The sequence below is a fragment of the Amblyraja radiata genome, chromosome 9, assembly GCF_010909765.2.
Source record: "Amblyraja radiata isolate CabotCenter1 chromosome 9, sAmbRad1.1.pri, whole genome shotgun sequence".
Taxonomy (NCBI): Eukaryota; Metazoa; Chordata; class Chondrichthyes; order Rajiformes; family Rajidae; genus Amblyraja; species Amblyraja radiata.
In genome coordinates, this window is record NC_045964.1 from 7158410 (window position 1) to 7181978 (window position 23569).

At 47.2% G+C, this 23569-nt stretch overlaps 1 protein-coding gene and 1 long non-coding RNA gene across 2 annotated transcripts in view; one reads left to right on the forward strand and one right to left on the reverse strand.

Moving 5' to 3' along the window:
* Positions 1-23569, reverse strand: part of plcb2 (phospholipase C beta 2) — a 142581-nt gene that overhangs the window by 98462 nt on the left and 20550 nt on the right. Inside the window, exons 8-12 of the mRNA XM_033026598.1 lie at positions 19518-19618; positions 17022-17188; positions 13267-13413; positions 8814-8971; positions 3645-3727 (exon numbers count right to left, since the gene is read on the reverse strand). Coding sequence (XP_032882489.1) covers positions 3645-3727; positions 8814-8971; positions 13267-13413; positions 17022-17188; positions 19518-19618 — 656 coding nt within the window. The remainder of the gene's footprint in view (positions 1-3644; positions 3728-8813; positions 8972-13266; positions 13414-17021; positions 17189-19517; positions 19619-23569) is intronic.
* On the forward strand, positions 1682-23529 carry LOC116976726. The gene is made up of 3 exons (XR_004413029.1): positions 1682-1692; positions 3671-3679; positions 23438-23529. It is a non-coding gene; the product is annotated as an uncharacterized LOC116976726 (long non-coding RNA).

Here is a 23569-nt window from a genome sequence, read left to right on the forward strand (position 1 = left end):
ATCTAACTCTCTCTTAAATCCATCCAGTGACTTGGCCTCCACTGCCCTCTGTGGCAGGGAATTCCACAAATTCACAACTCTCTGGGAGAAAAAGTTTTTTCTCACCTCAGTCTTAAATGGCCTCCACTTTATTCTATGTTGCCCTTAACACCTGTGTCCACCCATCTTATGCAAGGCTTCCCCTCACCCTCACCTCGGGTTGCCAACTTTCTCACTCCCAATTAAGGGACAAAAGGTCAAAATACGGGACAAATTCCAGACGGCAATTCGTTGACAGAACTGGGCCGTGTCTGGGTGAATGATGAGTTGGCCCGGGTGCTGGACTGCACACAAAGCCCAGCCGGCGGGCCAGCTGAGGAGTTTTGGCCCGGGGCCGCGCGATGTTGCGCGCAAATTCCTTCACCCCATCCAACTCATGAACCGATGATCGGCCATGAGAAGGAGGGGTGGTGGTGTCGGCGGTAAGCGAAGGTCCGAAGGTCGGACAGCTGGCCGGGCTGCCGACCGACGGGGCCACGGGCGAGGCGCTGCTGCTGCACTCCATGGGCTGCACTACGTCGGGACGGGTGAGGCGGGGTCGGACGCGGCGCTCTGACCCGACAGTCCCCTCGACCCGAGTAGTAGCAGTCAAATACGGGACAAGGGCGGTCCCGTACGGGACAAACCAATTTAGCCCAATATACGGGATGTCCCGGCTAATACGGGACAGGTGGCAACCCTACCCTCCACCTCTCATTTCCAACTCTCTATATCCCCCCCTCCTTCCCCCCAACTCCATCGGTGTGAAGAAGGGAACGACCTGAAACTTTCTCTGCCCTTTCTCTCCCCAGATTGTTAAGGGTTTGGACACGCAAGAGGCAGGAAACATGTTCCCGCTGTTGGGGGAGTCCAGAACCAGGGGACACAGTTTAAGAATAAGGGGTAAGCCATTTAGAACGGAGACGAGGAAACACTTTTTCTCACAGAGAGTGGTGAGTCTGTGGAATTCTCTGCCTCAGAGGGCGGTGGAGGCAGGTTCTCTGGATGCTTTCAAGAGAGAGCTAGATAGGGCTCTTAAAAATAGTGCAGTCAGGGGATATGAGGAGAAGGTAGGAACGGGGTACTGATTGTGGATGATCAGCCATGGTCATATTAAATGGCGGTGCTGGCTCGAAGGGCCGAATGGCCTACTCCTGCACCTATTGTCTATTGTCTATTGTCTGCCTGATGCACTGATTTGCTCCAGCACTCTGTAGTTAACTATTGCTTCAAAAAGACCCAAACTTCTTCTGAACAATCTACCTACTCAACCTTTCTTAATGCATCAGCCATTTCATCCCAGGAACTGACTGATTGAACTTCCTCTGCACTGCGTCCAGCACAAGAATATCCTTCCTTACCGATAGAGATCAGACAGTGTCTCACCAACATCTGGAAAAGTTACATCCAAACTTCCCTTCCTGTGTAATCCCATGTCCTTGTTTTGTTTTTCACAAGGACCAGAGAGCATAGAGCAGTTATGCGCAGGAATAAGCCCTGCAGCCCACAGTGTCTGCTCCAAACAAGATGTCAATTTAAACTCCTCTCCCCTGCTTGCATGTGATCCAATATCCCTCCATTCCCTGCGCCTATCCAAAAGCCTCTTGCACACCACTATCGCATCTGCCCTCACCACCACCCCCGGCAGCTCGTTCCAGGCACTCACCACCCTCTGTGGTCCGCCCTGTTTCGACGAGTGCAATCAACCCAACGTGCGCAAACAAGATCAAATAGAACAAGTTGTCCTACAACTTTAGGCTGTGCACGCCATACGCAAGAAGAAGAAGAAGAAGATAGCACTTGCCTCAACTACCTCCTCCGGCAGCTGATTGCATACACCCACCACACTTTGTGTGAAAAAGTTACACCTCAGGTTCCTATTAAATCTTTTCCCTTTCATCTTAAACCTATGTTCTCTGGTCCTCGATTCCCCTACTCTGGGTAAGAGACTCTGTGCATCTACCCGATCTATTCCTCTCATGATTTTGTACACCTCTATAAGATCACCCCTCATCTTCCTGCGCTCCAAGGAATAGAGTCCACTGTAATCACACTGTAAGTTTTGATAACCAAAACAACTTTCCACCATCACCCTCTGCTTCCTTCCATGCAGCACTCGTGAGTAAGGCAAGGCAGCGCCTTTACCACCTCAGGCAATTGAGGAAATTCAGAGTGTCTCCGAGGATCCTCCTGTGCTTCTACGCAGCGGCTGTGGAAAGCATCTTGTCCGGAAATATTACAATCTGGTTTGGGAATTGCTCTGCTCAGGACAAGAAGGCTCTGCAGAGAGTAGTGCGTTCGGCCGAACACACTATGGGAACTTCACTCGCCTCCCTGCAGGAACTATACAACAGGAGGTGCAACTCCAGAGCCAATAAAATCATGGGAGACCCCTTCCACCCCTGCAACGGACTGTTCCAGCTGCTACGGTCAGGCAAACGCCTCCGTTGCCATGCTGTGAGAACGGAGAGGTTGAGAAGGAGTTTCTTCCCAGAGGCCATTCGGACTGTAAAGTCCTATCTCACCAGGGACTAACTTTACTGAACCACTCTACTGCTTTTTTTTTTAAATTGCTGGATTTTTTTCCCTTTTTCATTCCGCCCACAATATTTAGTATGTAAAAGAATATGTGATTCTGTTCCATTCTGTTTGTCGTTTGTTTTTTGCACAAAGTCCGCGAGCATTGGCACTTTTCATTTCACTGCACATCTCGTATGTGTATGTGATGAATAAACTTGACTTGACTTGAAGTGCATTCTCTATCCAGTCAGCTAGCTCCCCCTGGTTCAAATACAATCTAACCTTCCAGAGCAGCCTACCATGTGGAACATTGTCAAATGCATTGCTGAAATCCATATAGATAACATCCACAGCTCTGCCCTGATCAACCTTTCTGGTTACTTTGCAATCTCGAGACCAGGGTTCGATCCCGACTACGGGTGCTGTCTGTACGAAGTTTGTACGTTCTCCCCGTGACCTGCGTGGGTTTTCTCCAAGATCTTCGGTTTCCTCTCACACTCTAAAGACGTACAGGTTTGTAGATTCATTCGCCTGGTATAAATGTAAATTGTCCCTAGTGTGTGTAGGATAGTGTTAGTGTGCGGGGATCGCTGGTCGGTGCGGACTCGGTAGGCGGAAGGGTATGTTCCCGCAGTGTATCTTTAAACTAAACTAAACTGATAGACAAAGATAAGTTTATTTCTAAACTAAATAAACAATTCCCCCTTGTATTTGGTTGCACAAAACTAGCAGGAATATACTATAAGGTCATGTGATAGGGGTAGAATCATTCGGCCCATCAAGTCTACTCCACCATTCAATCATGGCTGATCTACCTCTCCCTCCTAACCCCATTCTCCTGCCTTCTCCCCATAATCCCTGACACCCGTACTATCAAGAATCTATATATCTCTGCCTTAAATATATCCACTGACTTGTCCTCCACTGCCTTCTACTCCACCCTCCCCTCTCCCCCTCTCCCCCCCCCCCCTCCCCCCCCCCCCCCCCCCTCCATCCCCCCCTCCATCCCCCCCTCTCCCCACTGCTCACTTCCTGCAACCCCTTGCTTTCTGATCCCCTTACCTTCCCATCCAAGACTTGGATCAAAGATGTAGATTTTTACTTACGAGTCCACATGGTTTTCGAAGGACAGGATGACTGGGTACTGTGATGTTTTGAACGCACTCTCCGCAATAGCCTCGATGACATCCTGTTGCAGGAAACATTGGAAGCATTTTCATTACAGAGAAATATTGGCTTTGCTGGTTACATTCCGGCCATGAGCAACAAGACATGAGGCCATTCAGTCCCCCAGAGCCTGCACTGCCATTTACTATATTCAAGGCTCTCCTCGCTGCTCAGTTTACAGATTGTCACTGTCCATGTCCGAAGTTTGCAGGTCACTATCTTTTGTACGGTATCACTCACAATTGACCTAATTCTGGTTCCTTGTTCTGGATTTCCTCCGCCACAGTGTAATGGTGTCTCTGCATTTATTACATGTAATTTAGTTTAGAGATATAGCGTGGAAACAGGCCTGCCGACCAGCGACCCCCACACACTAACACTGTCCAACACACCTAAGGGACAATTTACATTTATTCCAAGCCAATTAACTTACAAACCTGCACGTCTTTGGGATGTGGGAGGAAACCGAACATCTCGGAGAAAACCTATGCAGGTTTTGGGGAGAATGTACAAACTCCGTACAGACCCGGGTCTCTGGCGCGGTAAGGCAGCAACTCTACCGCTGCGACACCGTGTTTTCCTGACATGGCCTAATTCAGCTCCTGCTTCTAACAATATAAAACACAGAAGCAGAGATAAACCATTCAAGATGATGGTGGCTGGTCTTTTACTAGTGTCATTTTCCTGCACTCAACCCATGCGCCCCAATTCTTCGACCATTCCCTGCCTTAAGCCCCCTGTCCCACTTTCACGACCTAATTGGCGACCTCTGCCGAGTTTGCCCTTGACTCATACTCGCAGCATGGTCGCCACGAGGTCGTAGGAGGTCGTAGACATAGTCGTAGGAGGTCTTATAGCCCTGTCCCACGGTACGAGTTCATTCCAAGAACTCTTATAAGTTTGTTAAGGGTTTGGACACGCTAGAGGCAGGAAACATGTTCCCGATGTTGGGGGAGTCCAGAACCAGGGGCCACAGTCTTAGAATAAAGGGGAGGTCATTTAAGACTGAGGTGAGAAAAAACGTTTTCACCCAGAGAGTTGTGAATTTATTGAATTCCCTGCCACAGAGGGAAATCACTGGATGGATTTAAGAGCGTCAGATAGAGCTCTAGGGGCTAGTTGAGTCAAGGGATATGGGGAGAAGGCAGGCACGGGTTATTGATTGGGGACGATCAGCCATGATCACAATGAATGGTGGTGCTGGCTCGAAGGGCTGAATGGCCTCCTCCTGCACCTATTTTCTATGTATCTGTCTATGTATCTAGAACGCACCCTCCACAACTCCTCGGTTCACTCATCGCTTCCCACCCAGCTCAGGGACGACCGCACCTTTGCGGTTGCAGCTCCTAGACTGTGGAACAGCATCCCTCTTCTCATCAGAACTGCCCCCTCCATGGACTCCTTTAAGTCGAGACTTAAAACTCATCTTTAATCTCAAGCCTTACTTGACGTCCTCTTGAGGGAGGGCTATATGTATGTAGTTGTGTATGTATTAAATCTATGAACCACTGTTGTATAATGTTAGTATCTCCACCAATGTAAAGCACTTTGGTCAACGAGAGTTGTTTTTTAAAATGTGCTATAGAAATAAAAGTGACTTGACTCGACCCAAGCCACCCCCTCCCCAGGTACTTTCCCCTGTAAAAGCAGGAGATGTAACACCTGTCATTCCACCACCCTCAACTCCATCCAGGGATCTCAAAAGTGCTTTCTGATTAGACAGAGGTTCACATGTACCTCGTCTAACCTCACCCACTCTATCTGCCGCCTTACATCGGCGAGACCAAACGTAGACTCGGCGACCGTTTCACTGAACGCTGATCCGCTGGATGTCCCGGATGCTGACCACTCCCATTCCCCCTCCCAGCGCAAATTGGAGGAACAGCGCCTCATATTTTGCTTGGGCTGCTTACAACCCAGTGGTATGAACATTGACTTCTCTAATTTTAGTTAACTCCTCCTCCCCTTGCCACCACCCTAGTTGTTTTACCAGTTCCACAGTTATCCTATGATTTTCCCTCGTGAGCCCACACCTTCCATGGACAACAATGGGATGACCAGGCACCACTGTGGTTATTTGTGAACGTCCCTAGTTGTTCCTCCTTCTTTTCCTCCACCTTCTTTCAGTCTGAAGAAGGGTCTCGACCCAAAACATCACCCATCCTTTTTCTCCAGAAATCCCGCTGAGTTACTCCAGCGCTTTGTGTCGATCACTGCCAGGAGTTACGGGGAGGGCAGGAGAATGCGGTTAGGATGGAGAGGTAGATCAGGCATGATTGAATGGAGGAGTAGACGATGGGCCGAATGGCTTAATTCTGCTCCTATCACTTATGAACTTATGGAAACCAAACTGCCTTCTATTTCCTATGTGTATGGACAAGTAATCCTAGGTTTCAGGAATGTAAAAGACCTTCCTGGTGTAACGGAGACCACTTGATAGCACTTTATCCACCGATATTTCACAGGGAGCCCCGCTCTTATCTCCACCTCAGAGGAGCCACATGCTCGAAGTCTGGAGTCCCATATCCACATCCATGACCTTGTGAAAAATCAAATACAAGCTCAAGCTTGCAAGTTTTGCGGCCATATTTCCCCTCCTCAGCGCTGGGCAGCTTGGTGCAACTTATTCCCGACATCTATTCATCGACACAAAATGCTGGAGTAACTCAGCGGGACAGAAAGCATCTCTGGAGAAAAGGAATAAGTGACGTTTCAGGTCGAGATCCTTCTTCAGACATGTCTCAGAAAATGTCACCTATTCCTTTTTTCCAGAGTTGCTGTTTGACCTGCTGAGTTAATCCAGCTTTTTGTGTCTATCTTCGGTTTACTGCAGTTCCTTCCTACACATCCCCAATATCTATTGCAAGTCCAAGATTCCCGCTGCTATCCTGACCCTATCTTTGTTTCCTGTGGGGAATTCATCCCATTATCCCTGTTCTTGTTCGATCGCATCTGCTCTCACAAGGGAGATGACCAGATGACCAACACTTTCCACACTGTTGCTTCTATATATTTTCCTTTAACCATGGTTTCACGTCAGAGTTGCCAGGGTTCCAGGTACTACCTGTTCCAATTCCAACCTAGAGTAAGAATATGGTTCCCAATTGCCCTGGTCTTGCATTCTACCAACCTCCATGCCCAATGGATCAGTCCATAACGATTCCCACTAATGAGGAGCCACTTCTAGATGCATGTTCCTCTCCTCGCCCCTCCTAGTATTCTAAAGGGGCCTTTCCTTCTGTGTCTCCAAGGTTCGCCCATCTCCGCCAGCACAACACTGTCTTGTACAACCACTGTGTAGGGGAATCGAGGACCAGAGGAACATGAAGGTGAAGGGGAAAATATTTAATAGGAATCTGAGGGGTAACTTTTTCCACACAAAGGGTGGTGGGTGTATGGAACGAGCTGCCAGAGGAGGTATTTGAGGCTGACGTTTAAGAAACAGTTAGACAGGTGCATGGTTAGGACAGGTTTGGAGGAATTTGAGCCAAACGCGGGCAGGTGGAACTAGTGTAGCTGGGACATGTTGGCCGGTGTGGGCAATATGGGCTGAAAGGCCTGTTTCCACACTCTATGACTAGAGTGAAAAGCGTGCTATCCAGTCAGCAGAAAGATAATACGTTATTACAATCGAGCCATTTACAGTGTCTCGATACATGATAAGGGAATAACATTTAGTGCAAGGTAAAGCCAGCAAAGTCTGATCAAGGATAGTCAGAGGGTCACCAATGAAGTAGATAGCTTTTGCGCCCTCTCTCAGCTAGCACCACTACCACATTTGCCATTTTGTCTCTCTTTGCGTCAAACGTATCACGGACATTCCCTCCGTTCACCCCACATCATCTACTCTCTCTGTAACTTAGCTTAGCTTAGAGATACAGTGCAGAAACAGGCCCTTCAGCCCACCAGCGATCACTGCATACTTACACTATCCTACACACAATTTACATTCATACCAAGCCAATTAACTTACTAACCTGTACGTCTTTGGAATGTGGGAGGAAACCGAAGATCTTGGAGAAAACCCACGCAGGTCGTGGAGAGAACGTACAAATTCTGCACCGACAGCACCCGTAGTCGAGATCGAACCCAGGTCTCTAGCGCTGTAAGGCAGCAGCTCTACCGCTACACCAACGTGCTTAAAATTGATTTTTAATATTTCCAAATTCCAATGAAAGTTCATCAGCTAAAACGTTATCTGGGCTTCTCTCTCCACGGATGCTGCCTGGCCCTCTGGACATTATCACCATTCTTATTTCAATTTCAACGGCTTGAGTCATTTCATTTTAGTTTTGGAGATGCAGCATGGAACCAGGCCCTTCGGCCCACTGAGTCCATGCTGACTTCTCTGCCATCTTCCATCTTCTGTGTTATCTCATGTTCTCATCCACTCCCTAAACAATTTACAGAGGGACAATTAACCTACAAACCCGCACGTCTTTGGGATGTCGGAGGAAACCAGAGCACCTGTAAAAAACCCACGCGGTTACTGGGAGAGTGTTTTATTGTCATGTGTCCCAGATAGAACAATAACATTCTTAGTTGCAGCTGCACAGAATATGTAAGCACAGTACACTGTAAACAATAGAAAGAAAGTTCAGTGTGTGTATTTTTATATATATATATATATATATATATATAATAGACATATATAATAGACATATACATATATATATATATATATATATATATACACATATACATATACATATACATATATATATATACACATATATATACACACGCTACCACAACCAGAGAGCAGTCCTGAACCACTATCTACCTCATTGGTGACCCTCGAACTATCCTTGATCGAACTTTGCTGGCTTTACTTTGCACTAAACATTATTCCCTTATCATGTATCTGTACATTGTAAATGGATCGATTGTAATCATGTATTGTCTTTCTGCTGACTGGTTAGCACGCAACCAAATGTTTTTCACTGTACCTCGGTACACGTGACATTAAACTGAACTAAATATATATATATATATATACATATATACGCACGTACATACACATAAAAACGTGGGAAAAACCACCACGTGAGTAAAACCGTCTCTTAGATTGCATCTTATTCCCACCGAATGCCGGAAAGTAAGACTACCTTGAAGAGAATTTCCGTTGTCATGGTGTAACCGTGCGTAATGATTGGCTCCTCATCTGGCGGTCGTCCTTTCCAGCAGTCGAGCTCCAAACAGCGACACCCGGCTAGGAGGACCTGCCGGTACATCTCCGGGGAGGAAATCCCGGAGAACTGCCCAGCTGTCAGGAGGAAAGAGGGGAGAGCAGTGAAGAGCAACTTGAAAGGGAAAAGCGGGCGCGGATTCCGGGATGCAGAATACCTAACAAGAACATATGGATGGGAAAGGTTAGGAGAGTTATGGACCAAACGCGGGCAAGTGGGACTAGCTTAGACAGGGTACCTTGGTTGGCATGGATGAGTTGGGCTGAAGGGTCTGTATGTATGAATCTGTAACATCAACAAGTACACATACACAGTGTACGCATTCATCAGCGAGCACACTTAGACCTCCTGCTTTGCATTGGGAGACCACAACAGTGTGCTGCAGCAGCCTAATGCTTTTCCTAAAGAACTAGTCAAAAGATTATTGTCATATTAGGTCATAAGGTTATAAGTAATAGGAGTAGAATTATCTACGCCTTTATTCCTACTGCCAAAATGCATGACTCCACACTTTGCTACACTCTATTCCATCTGCCACTTCTCTGCCCACTCTCCCAACCTGTCCAAGTCCTTCTGCAGAGTCCCTGCTTTCTCCGCACTACCTGGCCCTCCACCTATTTTCGTATCATCCGCAAACTTGTCCACAAAGCCTTCAAACCCCTCATCCAAATCATTAATTATACAACGTGAATAGCAGCGGCCCCAACACTGAGCCCTGTGGAACTCCGCTAGTCACTGGCAGCCAACCAGAGAAAGCCCCCTTTATTGCCACACTTTGCCTTCTGCCATCCAGCCAACCTGCTATCCATGTTTGTATCTGCCCTTTGATACCGTGGGCTCTCATCTTCCTGAGCAGTAGCCTCATGTGGCTCCTTATCAAAGGCTTTCTGAAAATCTAAGTAACAACATCTACTGACCCTCCTTTGTGTGTCCTGCTATTTACTTCTTCAAAGAATTCCAGCAGATTCGTCAGACAAGATCCCCCCCTTCACAAAGCCATGCTGACTTCATGCTGAATTTTATCATGAACTCCGTAACCTCATCCTTTATAATGGACTCTAAAATCTTGCCACCACTGAAATCAGACTAACCACTATTCTGCTTTGCTCCCTTCTTGTACAGCGGGGTAATATTGGCAATTTCCCAATATGTCCCAAAACAGAACAATGAAAATCTTACTTGCAGCAGCACACAAGGTATTCTGTAAACACCATAATAAACAACAAAAAGAAGTTCAATTTGCATAAAAAGTGGGCAAACAATGAAAGTGCAAAGAAAAATGCCCCCAAATCTATGTAGTTTGCAGCTTATATGGAGGTGTTTGGAGCAAAGATCCTATAGCGGAGCAAGATAGACCACTCCTGCTAAATGCAATGGGCTGACGTGTAGTACGCAACGGAGTGGAACGTGGGCCTTTTTTCATCCATTTCAGTAACCCGACCCGACTCGCAGTGTAATCAACGTTGCGGGGGAACAGTTTGTGTTAATGTGTTAAATTATATTTCTGAAAATGAGGAGAAGATTTTTACCAAAGAACTTTTATTTTTACGAGGATGTTTCCGTAACCGGCTTCCGTCTCCGCACTAGTATCTTTGCTCCGCTACGGGATCTTTGGTGCGGAGACGGAAGCCGGTTACAGAAATGGGACCGAAAATTACCCATGAATCTGCCCATGACCGTACTACGTCTTTTTCGTCGAGTGATCTATCTTGCTCGCTATAGGATCTTTGGTTTGGAGCGTGGTCTATATCCTCCAAAGCGATCTTCATTAAGAAAACTGCACTTGTACCTACAACCTTTGGAGTCAACCATTAGGACATTCCCACCACACAAGCACCACCTCCACCAGTGGTGCTGAGCTATGTGTGTAGGAAGGAACTGCAGGTGCTGGTTTACACCAAAGGTGGACACAAAATGCTGGAGTAAGTCAGCGGGACAGTCAGCATCTCTGGAGAGGAGGAGGAATGGGTGACGTTTCAGGTCGAGACTTCTTCAGACTCAGCTGATATAGGAGAGGGAGGTGGAGGCTTCCAAAAATTCCTGAAGGAACTGAGAGAGATTGGTCGTACTGTTTGGCGAGCAGAGCTGCAAACAGGTGGGAAATTGTCCTTGAGAAGCGAGCACAAGTGAGATAGAGGTACATCGCACGCTTGGCACTGAATGGCAGCAGAGGGTTCAAAGGTCATTGCAGCACACCCTCACCAAGCTGCCAATTGGCACCGCCAATATGTCCACGTAGACTGGGCGATCGTTTCGCAGAACACCTTCGCTCAGCCCGCGTGAACCAACCTGATCTCCCGGTTGCTGGACACTTTAATTCTCCTTCCCATTCCTACACAGACCTTTCTGTCCTCGGTCTCATGTGTCCATTGTCAGATTGAGGCTAAACGCAAATTGGAGGAACTCATCTCATATTTCGCTTCGGCAGCTTGGTACTGATTTCTCTCCCCGGCATTCCCTCTAGTCACACCAGCTTCTCATTATCACCCAACAAACAGCTAACAATGGCCTGTTTCCTTTATCATCGTTACTTTCTTACATATCTTTCATTCATTATTCTTTATTTCTCCACATCACCGTCCATATCTCTCATTTCCCTTACTATCCCTAACCAGTCTGAAGAAGGGTCTCGACCCGAAACGTCACCCATTCTTTCTCTCCAGAGATGCTGCCTGTCCCGCAGAGTTACTACAACTTCTATCCCCCAGTGTGTTTACTATTTCTGCGGTTCATTAGCTTAAGCGGAAGATTTTATATTCCAATAATGTTTGTAGTGAACTAAGATTCTTATCATAATTTGTATTCTGTAATTAAGGTGAGTAATGAACAAATTTAATTTAAGGGTAATTCATGGCAGGAGAGGTGGGACACAGGGCGGCACAATGGCACAGCGGTAGAGTTGCTGCCTTACAGCGCCAGACATCAAGGTCAATCCAGGTTCAATCCTGGCTCCTGGCCCAGTCTGTATGGAGTTTGTACATTCTCCCCGTGACCACGTGGGTTTTCTCCGGGTGCTCCGGTTTCCTCCCACACTCCAAAGACGTACACGTGGGTAGGTTAATTGGCTTCGGTAAGAATTGCAAATTGTCTCTAGTGTGTGGGATAGTGCTCGTGTACGGGGATGGCTGTTCGGCGCGGACTCGGAGAGCCAAAGGGCCAGTTTCCATGCTGTGTCTCTAAAACTAAAAGCCAGAAGACATGCAAAGTGGGGACGTCTGATATCCACGATGAAAGTTTGTGCAGGAAATGAAACTACAGCTACTGGTCAACCGCATTAATGCTTTCAAGAGAGAGTTGGATAGAGCTCTTAAAGATAGCACAGTCAAGGGATACGGGGAGAAGGCAGGAACAGGGTACTGATTGTGGATGATCAGCCATCCTGCTCACCAACAGGTAGGTATGCCATGTTGGACACTGTTGGCGGGAGATGGCCTCTCAGGAGAATCCGGGTTTGTTGCACCATATACGACGGGAGGGGAAGGGAAGGAATGGTTGAATGACAGTGATAGGGTGTGAGGAGAAGAGAGAGATGCTTCCACAGCCGTGCTCTGGGAAACTGACAATTGCAGTCAGAAGCGAATCGTCCTAATGGACCTTCTCTGAGGCACGCACGGTTTCTTCCTGCCAACTATAGGATGGCACGGCGGTGCAGCGGCAGAGTTGATGCCTTACAGCGCCAGAGACCCAGGTTCGATCCTGACTACGGGTGCTGTCTGTATGGAGTTTGCACATTCTGCCTGTAACCACGTGGGTTTTCTCTGGGTGCTCCGGGTTTCCTCCCACACTCCAAAGACGTGCAGGTTTGTAGGTTAATTGGCTTCGGTAAAAATTGTAGATGGTCCCTAGTGTGTAGGATAGTGCTCGTGTACGGGGTGAACGCTGGTCGGCGCTGACCCGGTGGGCCGAAGGGCTTAGAAACAAAGAAAATAGGTGCAGGAATAGGCCATGCTGCCCTTCGAGCCAGCACCGCCATTCAATATGATCATGGCTGATCATCCCAAATCAGTATCCCATTCCTGCTTTATTCCCCACATCCCTTGATTCCTTTAGCCCTAAGAGCTAAATCTACCTCTCTCTTGAAAACATCCAGTGAATTGGCCTCCACTGCCTTCTGTGGCAGAGAATTCCACAGATTCACAACTCTCTGGGTGAAAAAGTTTTTCCTCATCTCAGTCCTAAATGGCCTACCCCTTATTCTTAAACTGTGACCCCTAGTTCTGGACTCCCCCAACATCGGGAACATTGTTCCTGCATCTAGCCTGTCCAATCCCTTAAGAATTTTATATGTTTCTCTAAGGTCCCCATTCATCCTTCTAAATTCCAGTGAATACAGTGTAAGGCCAGTCGATCCATTCTTTCATCATATGTTTACCGGTGAGGTAGGTGTTGTGGGAGGAATTGATGAAGTAATGCGGCAGGGGCTGCGACATATCCTGGTACACAGTCAGCCTCTCCGGGAATATCAGGCTGTTTTCCGGGCCGGACAGGTACCAGCAAAGTCCCTCCAGCGACATGTGGCCTGTTTGGGAAGCGAAGGAGGACAAGGTCAGAATCTGCACTGATCACGTGGATCAGCTCAGAGCAGCACACGGCCGAACCACAGGCACACTCACAAAACATTTCTCCCCAATTCAAGCATTAAAGACTCACCATAGGAGACCTCTCACGACCATACAGGCGACCCCTGGCGACATGTCGCAGGTGACCTCTCATGACCATAGGGGACCTCTCACGACCATGCAGCCTGTGATCATGAGAGGTCTCCAAAGAGTCGTAGCGTCTTTCTGGTCGCCAATGAATTTTCAACATGTTGAAAATTTCGGCGACCTAGCACGGGTGCCGGCGGTCGCCTGTAAAGGTCGCGTAAGTGGGACAGGCCCTTTAATCAGCGGGTCAGGCAGCATCTCTGCTGAGTTTAGTTTCGAGATACAGCGCGGAAACAGGCCCTTCGGCCCACTAGGTCCGTGCCGACCAGTGATCCCCGCACATTAACACTATCCTACACCCACTAGGGACAGTTTTTACATTTACCAAGCCAATTAACTTACAAACCTGTACGTCTTTGGAGTGTGGGAGGAAACCGATGATCCCGGGGAAAACCCACGTGGGTCCCGGGGAGAACATACAAACTCCATACAGACAGCACCCGTAGTCGGGATCGGACCCGGGTCTCCGGCGCTGCATTCGCTGTAAGGCAGCAACTCTACCGCTGCGCCACCGTGACCGCCCTTAGAATGAATGGGTGACGTTTTGGGTTGAGGATGAGAGTCACGGGAGAGGGAAAGCAGGGATATGGAAGGATGACTTCCTTCAGATTAAAGAAGTGTCTCGACCCAAAATGTCACCCATTCCTCCTCTCCAGAGATGCTGCCTGTCCTGCTGAGTAACTCCAGCTTTTTGTGTCTGTCTGCTTTGTAACTGGTGCACGGATGCTGAAGGGAGGAGACGAGTAAGACTGGGGTCATTGACATCGAGGATGCTGCCGTTACCACATCCCCATCTCAGCGTGTCAAGACACGCTGCTCTCACCAGGTCTTAGTTGTATTGTACATCCCCTTGGTCAAGGTGGGATCCGTTGGTTTCAGTGTGGCCTGAAAGTGGTGCCACAGATAGATAAGGTGCTCATGAAGGCTTTAGGTACATAGGCCTTCATCAGTCATTAGATCATAAGATCATGTGATAGGAGCAGAATTAGGACATTCAGCCCATCAAGTCTACTCTGCCATTCAATCTATCTCTGACTGATCTATCTCTCCCTCATAACCCCATTCTCATCATATTCTGAACTGTTTCCTTTCTCTTTTGCACTACAATATTCAATAAACAATAGGTGCAGGAGTAGAGGCCATTCTTCCCTTTGAGCCAGCACCACCATTCACTGTGATCATGGCTGATCATCCACAATCAGTACCCCGTTCCTGCCTTCTCCCCATATCCCTTGACTCCGCTATCTTTAAGAGCCCTATCTAACTCTCTCTTGAAAGCATCCAGAGAATTGGCCTCCACCGCCCTGTGAGGCAGAGAATTCCACACTCACCACTCTCTGTGTGAAAAAGGTTTTCCTCATCTCCGATCTAAATGGCTTACCCCGTATTCTTAAACTGTGGCCCCTGGTTCTGGATTCCCCCAACATCGGGAACATGTTTCCTGCCTCTAGCGTGTCCAAACCCTTAACAATCGTATATGTCTCAATAAGATCCCCTCTCATCCTTCACAATTCCAGTGTATGCAAGTCCAGTCGCTCCATTCTGTCAACATATGACAGTCCCGCCATCCCGGGAATTAACCTGGTGAACCTACGCTGCACTCCCTCAATAGCAAGAATGTCCTTCGTCAAATTTGCAGACCAAAACTGCACACAATACTCCAGGTCTCACTAGGGCCCTGTACAATTGCAGAAGGACCTCTTTGCTCCTATACTTAACTCCTCTTGCTATGAAGGCCAACATGCCATTCGCTTTCTTCACTGCCTGCTGTATCTTACTTTCAGTGACTAATGAACAAAGATCCCCAGATCCCATTGTACTTCCCCTTTTCCCAACTTGACACCTCCATTTTAAATGGCCTACCCCTTATTCTTAAACTGTGGACCCTGGTTCTGGACTCGCCCAACATCGGGAACATGTTTCCTATTTCTAGTGTGTCCAATCCCTTAATAATCTTATACGTTTCAATAAGATCCCCTCTCATCCTTCTAAATTCCAGTGTATACAAGCCCAGCCACTCCATTCTTTCAACATATGACAGTCCCGCCATCCCGAGAATTAACCTGGAGAACACTCTCTCAACAGCAATATCTCACCCACCTGTTGAACTTGCCTGGTTTGATTGTACTCAAGTATGGTATGTCCTGCCCTCTAGGTTTTACAGTGATAATAAATAAGCCAATACCAACATCAACTCATTTAACACTGGAGCCTGGGAGGCATAATGGTGCAGTTGGGTCGAGCCACGGCTTCAGCACCAGAGACCCAGGTTCAATCCTGACCTCGGGTGCAATCTGTGCAGTTTGTACGTTCTCCCTGTGATCAAGGGTTTCCTCCTGGTGCTCCATTCCCCCACCCCCCCCCAAGAGGTGTAGGTTAATTAGCCGCTGTTAGTTGCCCCTTGCATGGAGGTGAGCGGTAGAATCTGGGGAGAAGTTGATGACAAAACAGAGAGAATAGAAATGGATTAGATTTGTGTAGGAATAGTGACAATGGTCAGTGTGGACTCCATGGGCCAAAGGGACCTGTTTCAATGCTGTATCATTCTATCTCTCTAACCCATCAAGTGAACTGTGTAGGAAGGAACTGCAGATGCAGGTTTACACTGAAGACAGACACAAAATGCTGCGGTTAAGGCCTGTTTCACGACCTAATTCACGACCTTTTTTACTCGTGGACATTTTTCATCAGGCTAGAAAAACGCCCCGACCTACTTGATGCCACGAGTACCTACGACTAGCATCACGGCCTGCTACGACCTACCTACGACCTCCTACGACCTCGTGACGACCAAGCTGCGAGTATGAGTCAAGGGCAAACTCGGCAGAGGTCGTGAATTAGGTGGTGAAAGTGGGACAGGCCCTTCATTCAGCGGGACAGGCAGCATCTCTGCAGAGAAGGAATGGGTCAAGACCCTTCTTCAGACACCCCATCAAGAGAACTGCCAGGGGAAGGAATTGGAAATGTGTTGAAGCATTTATCTTGCTAATTCACCAATATTGGTTTGATTTAGTTTAGTTTGGAGATACAGTGCGGAAACAGGCCCTTCGGCCCACCGAGTCCACACCGACCAGTGATCCCCGCACACTAACCTACACACACCAGGGACAATTTTACATTTATTCCAAGCCAATTAACCTTCAAACCTGTACGTCTTTGGAGTGCGGGAGGAAACCAAAGATCTCAGAGAAAACCCACGCGGGTCACGGGGAGAACGTACAAACTCTGTACCGACAACACCTGTAGTCAGGATTGAACCTGGGTCTCTGGTGCTGTGAGGCAGCAACTCTACCGCTGCGCCACCTCAACAATGTGTTGAGTTCACATGATCAGATCAGTCCTGTTCCACCTTGGAGTCTCTGAGGACACATAGATGAGTGGTTTACTATCCTGGCAACAGTAGATGTACAAGAACACTGACCCTTATTTGCATTCACTCTGCTCAGCTCATACTTCTCAATCAGCTTCTGCGTTTGTTCAGGTTGAACTAATGGAAAAAGAAAATTATTCAGCCGAGCATCTCTCTGCGTCTCATTTATAAACGTGGACATCTTTTGCCGAGTCAAGTACGGCTTCACCATCACATCCCTGAAAAGAAGGAACAGCGAATTCAGTCACAGAGTGATACAGTGTGGAAATAAGCCCTTCGGCCCAACTTGCCCACACCGGCCAACATGTCCCAGCTACACTAGTCCCACCTGCCTGTGCTTGGTCCATATCCCTCCAAACCTGTCCTATCCATGTACCTGTCTAAATGTTTCTTAAATGTTGAAATAGTCCCAGCCTCAACTACCTCCTCTGGCAGCTTGTTCCATTCACCCGCCGCCCTTTGTGTGAAAAAGTTACCCCTCAGATTAAATCTTTGGCCTTCACCTTAAACCTATGTCCTCTGGTCCTCGATTCCCCCACTCTGGGCAAGAGATTCTGTGCATCGACCCGATCTATTCTTCTCATGATTTTATACACCTCTACAAGATCACCCCTCATCCTCCTGCGCTCCAAGGAATAGTGTCCCAGCCTACTCAACCTCTCCCTTTAGTTTAGACCCTCTAGTCCTGGCAACATCCTCGTAATTCTTCTCTGAACCCTTTCAAGCTTGACAACATCTTTGCTATAGTCATCCGTTCTGCAGGCCCGATTCTTCACAGGCACATGCATTTCTCTTATGTCAGGTTTATGTATTATCCAGAGCAGTGCTCACCATCCTCTCATAGAATCTAATCGTCCGCGCAGCCCATGTACACTAGCAGGTCTGAAGAAGAGTCTCGAACATTCCCTCCCCCCAGAGATGCTGCCTTTCCCGCTGAGTTACTCCAGATTTCTGTGTCTATCTATCAGTGACACACAGGGTTTCTTAAGAGCCTGTCCCACTTTGGCGCCATTTGCGCGGCCGCGAAGCGTAAATGATGTCGCGTAAATGACGCGCAAGTGGGACAGGCCCTTTACAGTCCACATACACTCCCATCCCGAGTTTGGGGCAGCCTCGCATTTCACAGACAACATGAACTAATGTGGAACTGAAGAAGGGTCTCGACCCGAAACATCACCTATTCTTTCTCTCCAGAGATGCTGCCCGTCCCGCTGAGTCACTCCAGCTTTTTGTGCCTATCTTTAGCTAATGTGGTGTGATCCCTGTATCCCCTCTCACAGTCCATGTCACACACCCACACACCCACACACCCACACACCCACACACCCACACACCCACACACCCACACACACACACACACACACACACACACACACACCCACACACACACACACACACACACACACACACACACACACACACACACACACACACAACCACCACCACCACCACCACCACCACCACTTTATGAATGGATGGTGACCTGCGTGGGATTTCTCCGGGATCTTCAATCTCCTCCCACACTACAAAGACGTCCAGGTCTGTAGGCTCATTGGCTTGGTAAGATTGTAAACTGTCCACAGTGTGTGTAGGATAGTGTTAATGTGCGGGGATCGCTGGTTGGCATGGAATCAGTGGTCCAAAACTAAATTATACAGCACAGAAATGGGGCCTTCAGCCCACCATGTCTGCACCGACCTGTCTGCCAATGAATATAGATTTGATATTTTTTATATAACTTCTCATCTCAGTCTGAAGAAGGGTCCCGGCCTGAGCTGTCAGCATCCATGTTCTGCAGGATTGCTCCCTGATTCCCTGAGTTACTGCAGCACTTTGCATCTCTCATCCCAGGAATTAGCTCAGTGAATCCCTTTGGGACATCCTCTAAATATACTGTATCCTTACTCAAATAAGGGAACAAGCACTGTGCCGATAGCTCCAGGACTGGCCTCACCAATACTCAAGTCAAGACCGTCTTCTGACAGCACATTCCAAATTCGGACTATTGTTTGAATGAAAAGTTTGCTCCTGAGATCTCTTTTAATATCTCTTCCCTCTCAACCTTAGTTCAAACCCCTAGTTTTTGCATCCTCATTCTTGGAAAAAGACTGTGGGCGGCTGGGTGGCGCAGCGGTAGAGTTGCTGCCTTCCAGCACCAGAGACCCGGGTTCGATCCTGGCTACGGGTGCTGTCTGCATGGAGTTTGTGCCTTCTCCCCGTGACCCGCGTGGGTTTTCCCCGAGATCTTCGCTTTCCTCCCACACTCCAAAGACGTACAGGTTTGTAGGTTAATTTGCGTGGTATAAGTGTAAATTGTCCCTAGTGTGTGTCGGGTAATGTTAATGTGTGGGAATCGCTGGTCGGTGCGGACCAGGTGGGCTGAAGGGCCTGTTTCCGCGCTGTATCTCTAAACTAAACAAAAACAACACAAAACTTAAGCCTGTGAGCCCAGGTTACGTCCTTTGCACCCTCCCAGCTTAGATAATATCAGAACACGTTATAATATCTAGAATGGGAGGCGGCAGATTCTACAGTTTATAAACTCACATTAATTCGAAGATCTGGTCAATCTCAGGCCGAGGGCACAAGTGTGTAATAAACTGCTTGAAGACCAGTTCTGTAAAATCATCAGGGTTGATCATGTCTGTCTGGATAAGAACAGGTAGAAAGAAACACATCATTTAACAAGCTTCCATTTTACAGCTTGGTCTCATGTGTAGGAAGGAACTGCAGATGCTGGTTTACACCAAGGATAGACACAAAAAGCTGGAGTAACTCAGCGGGTCAGGCAGCATCTCTGGAGAGAAGGAATAGGTGCCGTTTCTGATTCAGTCTGAAGAAGGGCCTAGACCCGGAATGTCACCCAGAGATGCTGCCTGTCCCGCTGAGTTACTCCAGCATTCTGTGCCCATCTCTTGTTCTTATGATTGGCCCTCAGCAGAGGAGGCAGGAAATTGGCTGCAACCTCATCAGTCAATATTGTAATTTAATTTAGTTTTGAAACACAGAATGGAAACAGGCCCATCGGCCAATCCAATCCAATCCAATCCAACTTTATTTGTTAAGCACTTTAAGACAACCAATGTTGACCAAAGTGCTGTACAGAAGAAAAAACAAGACATCATAAACAGACAACATAACAGAACATAACATAACAGCTCACATAAGGCGCATAAATCACATATGAAATACAACAATAAATCAAAAGACATAAAACATGAGTAAAATAATAGCCATGCAATAAGCAAACAAAATAAGAAACCAATCAAGCAAATAAAGTCGACATCTTACTGGGTATCAAAGGCCACGGAGAAGAGATGGGTTTTAAGAAGAGATTTAAAAACAGACAGAGAAGAGGCCTGTTTAATGTGGCCCACCGAGTTCACACTAGTTCTATGTTATCCCACTTTCTCATCCACTCCCGACACCAGCGTTTCACAACCGGGGTTTCCCGGAACGCTAGGGTTCCACGAGAGGTCGCTTGGGGTCCCGAGAGAAATATTGATAAATATGCTAATCATATGTAAACGCATTTTTGAGTCATTTTTGTGTTTAATTTCATATTCGTAGTTTTATTATACACGTGCGGCATATTTAGCAACGTCTATTTAGCATATTTAGCGGCGGCATATTTAGCAACGTTTATACGGCGCCAGTGTGAAACGGCCTTTAGTGGTCAGTGGACAGGAGCTGTACCTGACGGATTTGTGTATCATCAAGTGACTCACTCGAGTACAAACGCACGCACGGTCTCCATCAAGTCTGTGCTTCCTGGCGTGCAGGTACACTGCCTCATTCACCCACGTTATTTATTCATTTTTACCCATCATTTAGGGATGTTGTATGAATTAAAAAAATTAGGTATGTTTATGTTTATTTTGTTAGTTTATGAAAAGTTGATTTATGTATGTTTTTGTTAGTTTATGTGTGTTGTTTTGTCTCTCTTTGTCTCTCTCTCCCTGTCTCTCCCCTCTGTCTTGCTAGCTAGATGCAGGAAAATGTTTCCAATGTTGGGCGAGTCCAGAACCAGGGGCCACAGTCTTAGAATAAAGGGGAGGCCATTTAAGACTGAGGTGAGAAAAAACGTTTTCACCCAGAGAGTTGTGAAGAGGAGGGAAGAGACAGTAACCCTAAGATTTTTGCCTCCACCACAGTGAGGAGGTGCTTGGAGGATACACTGTGGTTGTGTTAATTTGTGTTTATTGTTGTTTATTATTGTATGATTGTATGTATGACTGCAGGCACGAAATTTCGTTCAGACCGTAAGGTCTGAATGACAATAAAGGTATTCAATTCAATTCAATTGTGGAATTCCCTGCCACAGAGGGCAGTGGAGGCCAAGTCACTGGATGGATTTAAGAGAGAGTTAGATAGAGCTCTCGGGGCTAGTGGAATCAAGGGGTATGGGGAGAAGGCAGGCTTAGGCTTAGGTTTATTGTAGTCACATATACCGAGGTACAGTGAAAAGCTGTGTTTTGCATGTTATCCTAACAGATCAGAAATGTAACGAGATACAGTGAAAAACCTTGCTTAGGGTGCTGTTCAGGCAAATCATCGCATGCATGAGTACAAAAGTACCACAACATCAGGAGGTATGAGGAAGTATAAAAGGGAATAAAACGACCGTGGAATATATTGTTACAGCCGCAGAGAAAGTGCACGTTAAACATAGAGCAAAGATCAATGAGGCAGGAGGATGAGGGGTGATCTTGTAGAAGTGTATAAAATCATGAGAGGAATAGATCGGGCAGACGCACAGTCTCTTGCCCACAGTAGGGGAATCAAGGACCAGAGGATATAGATCTAAGGTGAAAAGGGAAAAGATTTAGTAGGAATCTGAGGAGTAACTTTTTCACACAAAGGGTGGTGGGGGTATGGAACAAGCTACCAGAGGAGATAGTTGAGGCAGGGACTATCCCAACGTTTAAGAAACAGTTAGGTACATGGATAGGACAGCTTTATAGGGATAGGGGCCAAACACAGGCAGATGGGACTAGTGTTGATGCGATGTTGGCTGGTGTGGGCAAGTTGGGCTGAAGGACCTGGATCCATGCTGTAAGGTTCTATAACTCTACGACTCGATGATCAGTTGTGCAAATTGCCTGAGGACTGGTTAATGGAGTTTAATGCAGATAAGTGTGAAATGTTACACTTTGGGAAGTCAAACCATAGCAGGACTCGACAGTGGATGGCAGGGGCTGGGGGGAGCGGAGGGATCTAGGAGTGCAGGTATATAGCTCCTTGAAAGTGGTGTCTCAAATAGATAGGGTGGTCAAGAACTTTTGGTACATTGGCCTTCATCAGACAGAATATTGAGTGTAGAAGTTGGGATGTTACGTGACAGTTGTATAAGATGTTGGAGTGTTGTGTTCAGATTTGATCTGATGGGACGTGTTGGTCAGCATGGGCAAGTTGGGCCGAAGGGCCTGCATCCACGCTGTATGACTATGACCTTTGGGAACGGGTTGGCCAAGGTACACATCAAAGTGGTTCCTGTCAGTGGCTTTACACCCACCTACACCATCCTAGCTCATCATGAGTTTGAGAGTCACAGAGTCACAGAAACAGGCCCATGCCAAACAAAATGCCCCACCCTACCTCATCCTGTTTGCCAGCATTTGACCCCTAAACCTCTCTTATTAATGTATCTGTCCAAATGTCTTTCAAATGCTGTTATAGTACTTGCCTCAACTATATCCTCTGGCAGCTCATTCCATACACCCACCCTCACTGTGTGAAAAAGTCACGCCTCAAGTTCCTATTAAATCTTTCCCTTCCCACCTTAAACTCATGTCCTCTTGTTCTTGTCTCCCCGACAATGGGAAATATACTGTGTGCCCTATTCACCCTGTTCCCCTCATGATTTTATACACCTCTATAAGATCACTCCTCATCCTCCTGCGCTCCAAGGAATAAAGACCCAGCCTACCCAAACCCCTGTAGCTCAGGCCCTCAAGTCCTGGGAACCTACGCATTAATCCTCTCTGTACTCTTTCCAGCTGAATGGCATCTTTCCCACAGCAGGGTGACCAGAAATGAACACAATACTCAATACACAAATACTTTTTGTCTACCTTCGATTTCTCCAGCATCTGCAGTTGTTTCTTAAACATTTCGTCTACTCCACTGAGAAATCTCCTCATGGTATGCCTACTTTGAAGAAGTTCTCCTCCACTCTCCGAAGACAATTTAGCAACCTCCACCCCAGTCTGAAGAAGGGTCTCGACCCGAAACGTCACCTATTCCTTTGCTCCATAGATGCTGCCTCACCCGCTGAGTTTCTCCAGCATTTTGGTCTACCTTCGATTTTTCCAGCATCTGCAGTTCTTTCTTAAACAATACTCAACGAGAGGCTTCACCAATACCATGTACAACATTACAGCCCAAGATCACCAGAAGATACAGATGAAGCAGATTGATGGGATCCCAGCTTGTTCCATACACCCACCACCCTTTGCGTGAAAAAGTTACCCCTCAGATTCCTACTAAATCTTTCCCCCTTCACCTTAAACCTATGTCATCTGGTTCTAGAATTCCCTCGCTCTGGGCCAGAGACCCTTTGTGTATTGGTGATAACTTCCTTTCACTAGCAATCCTTT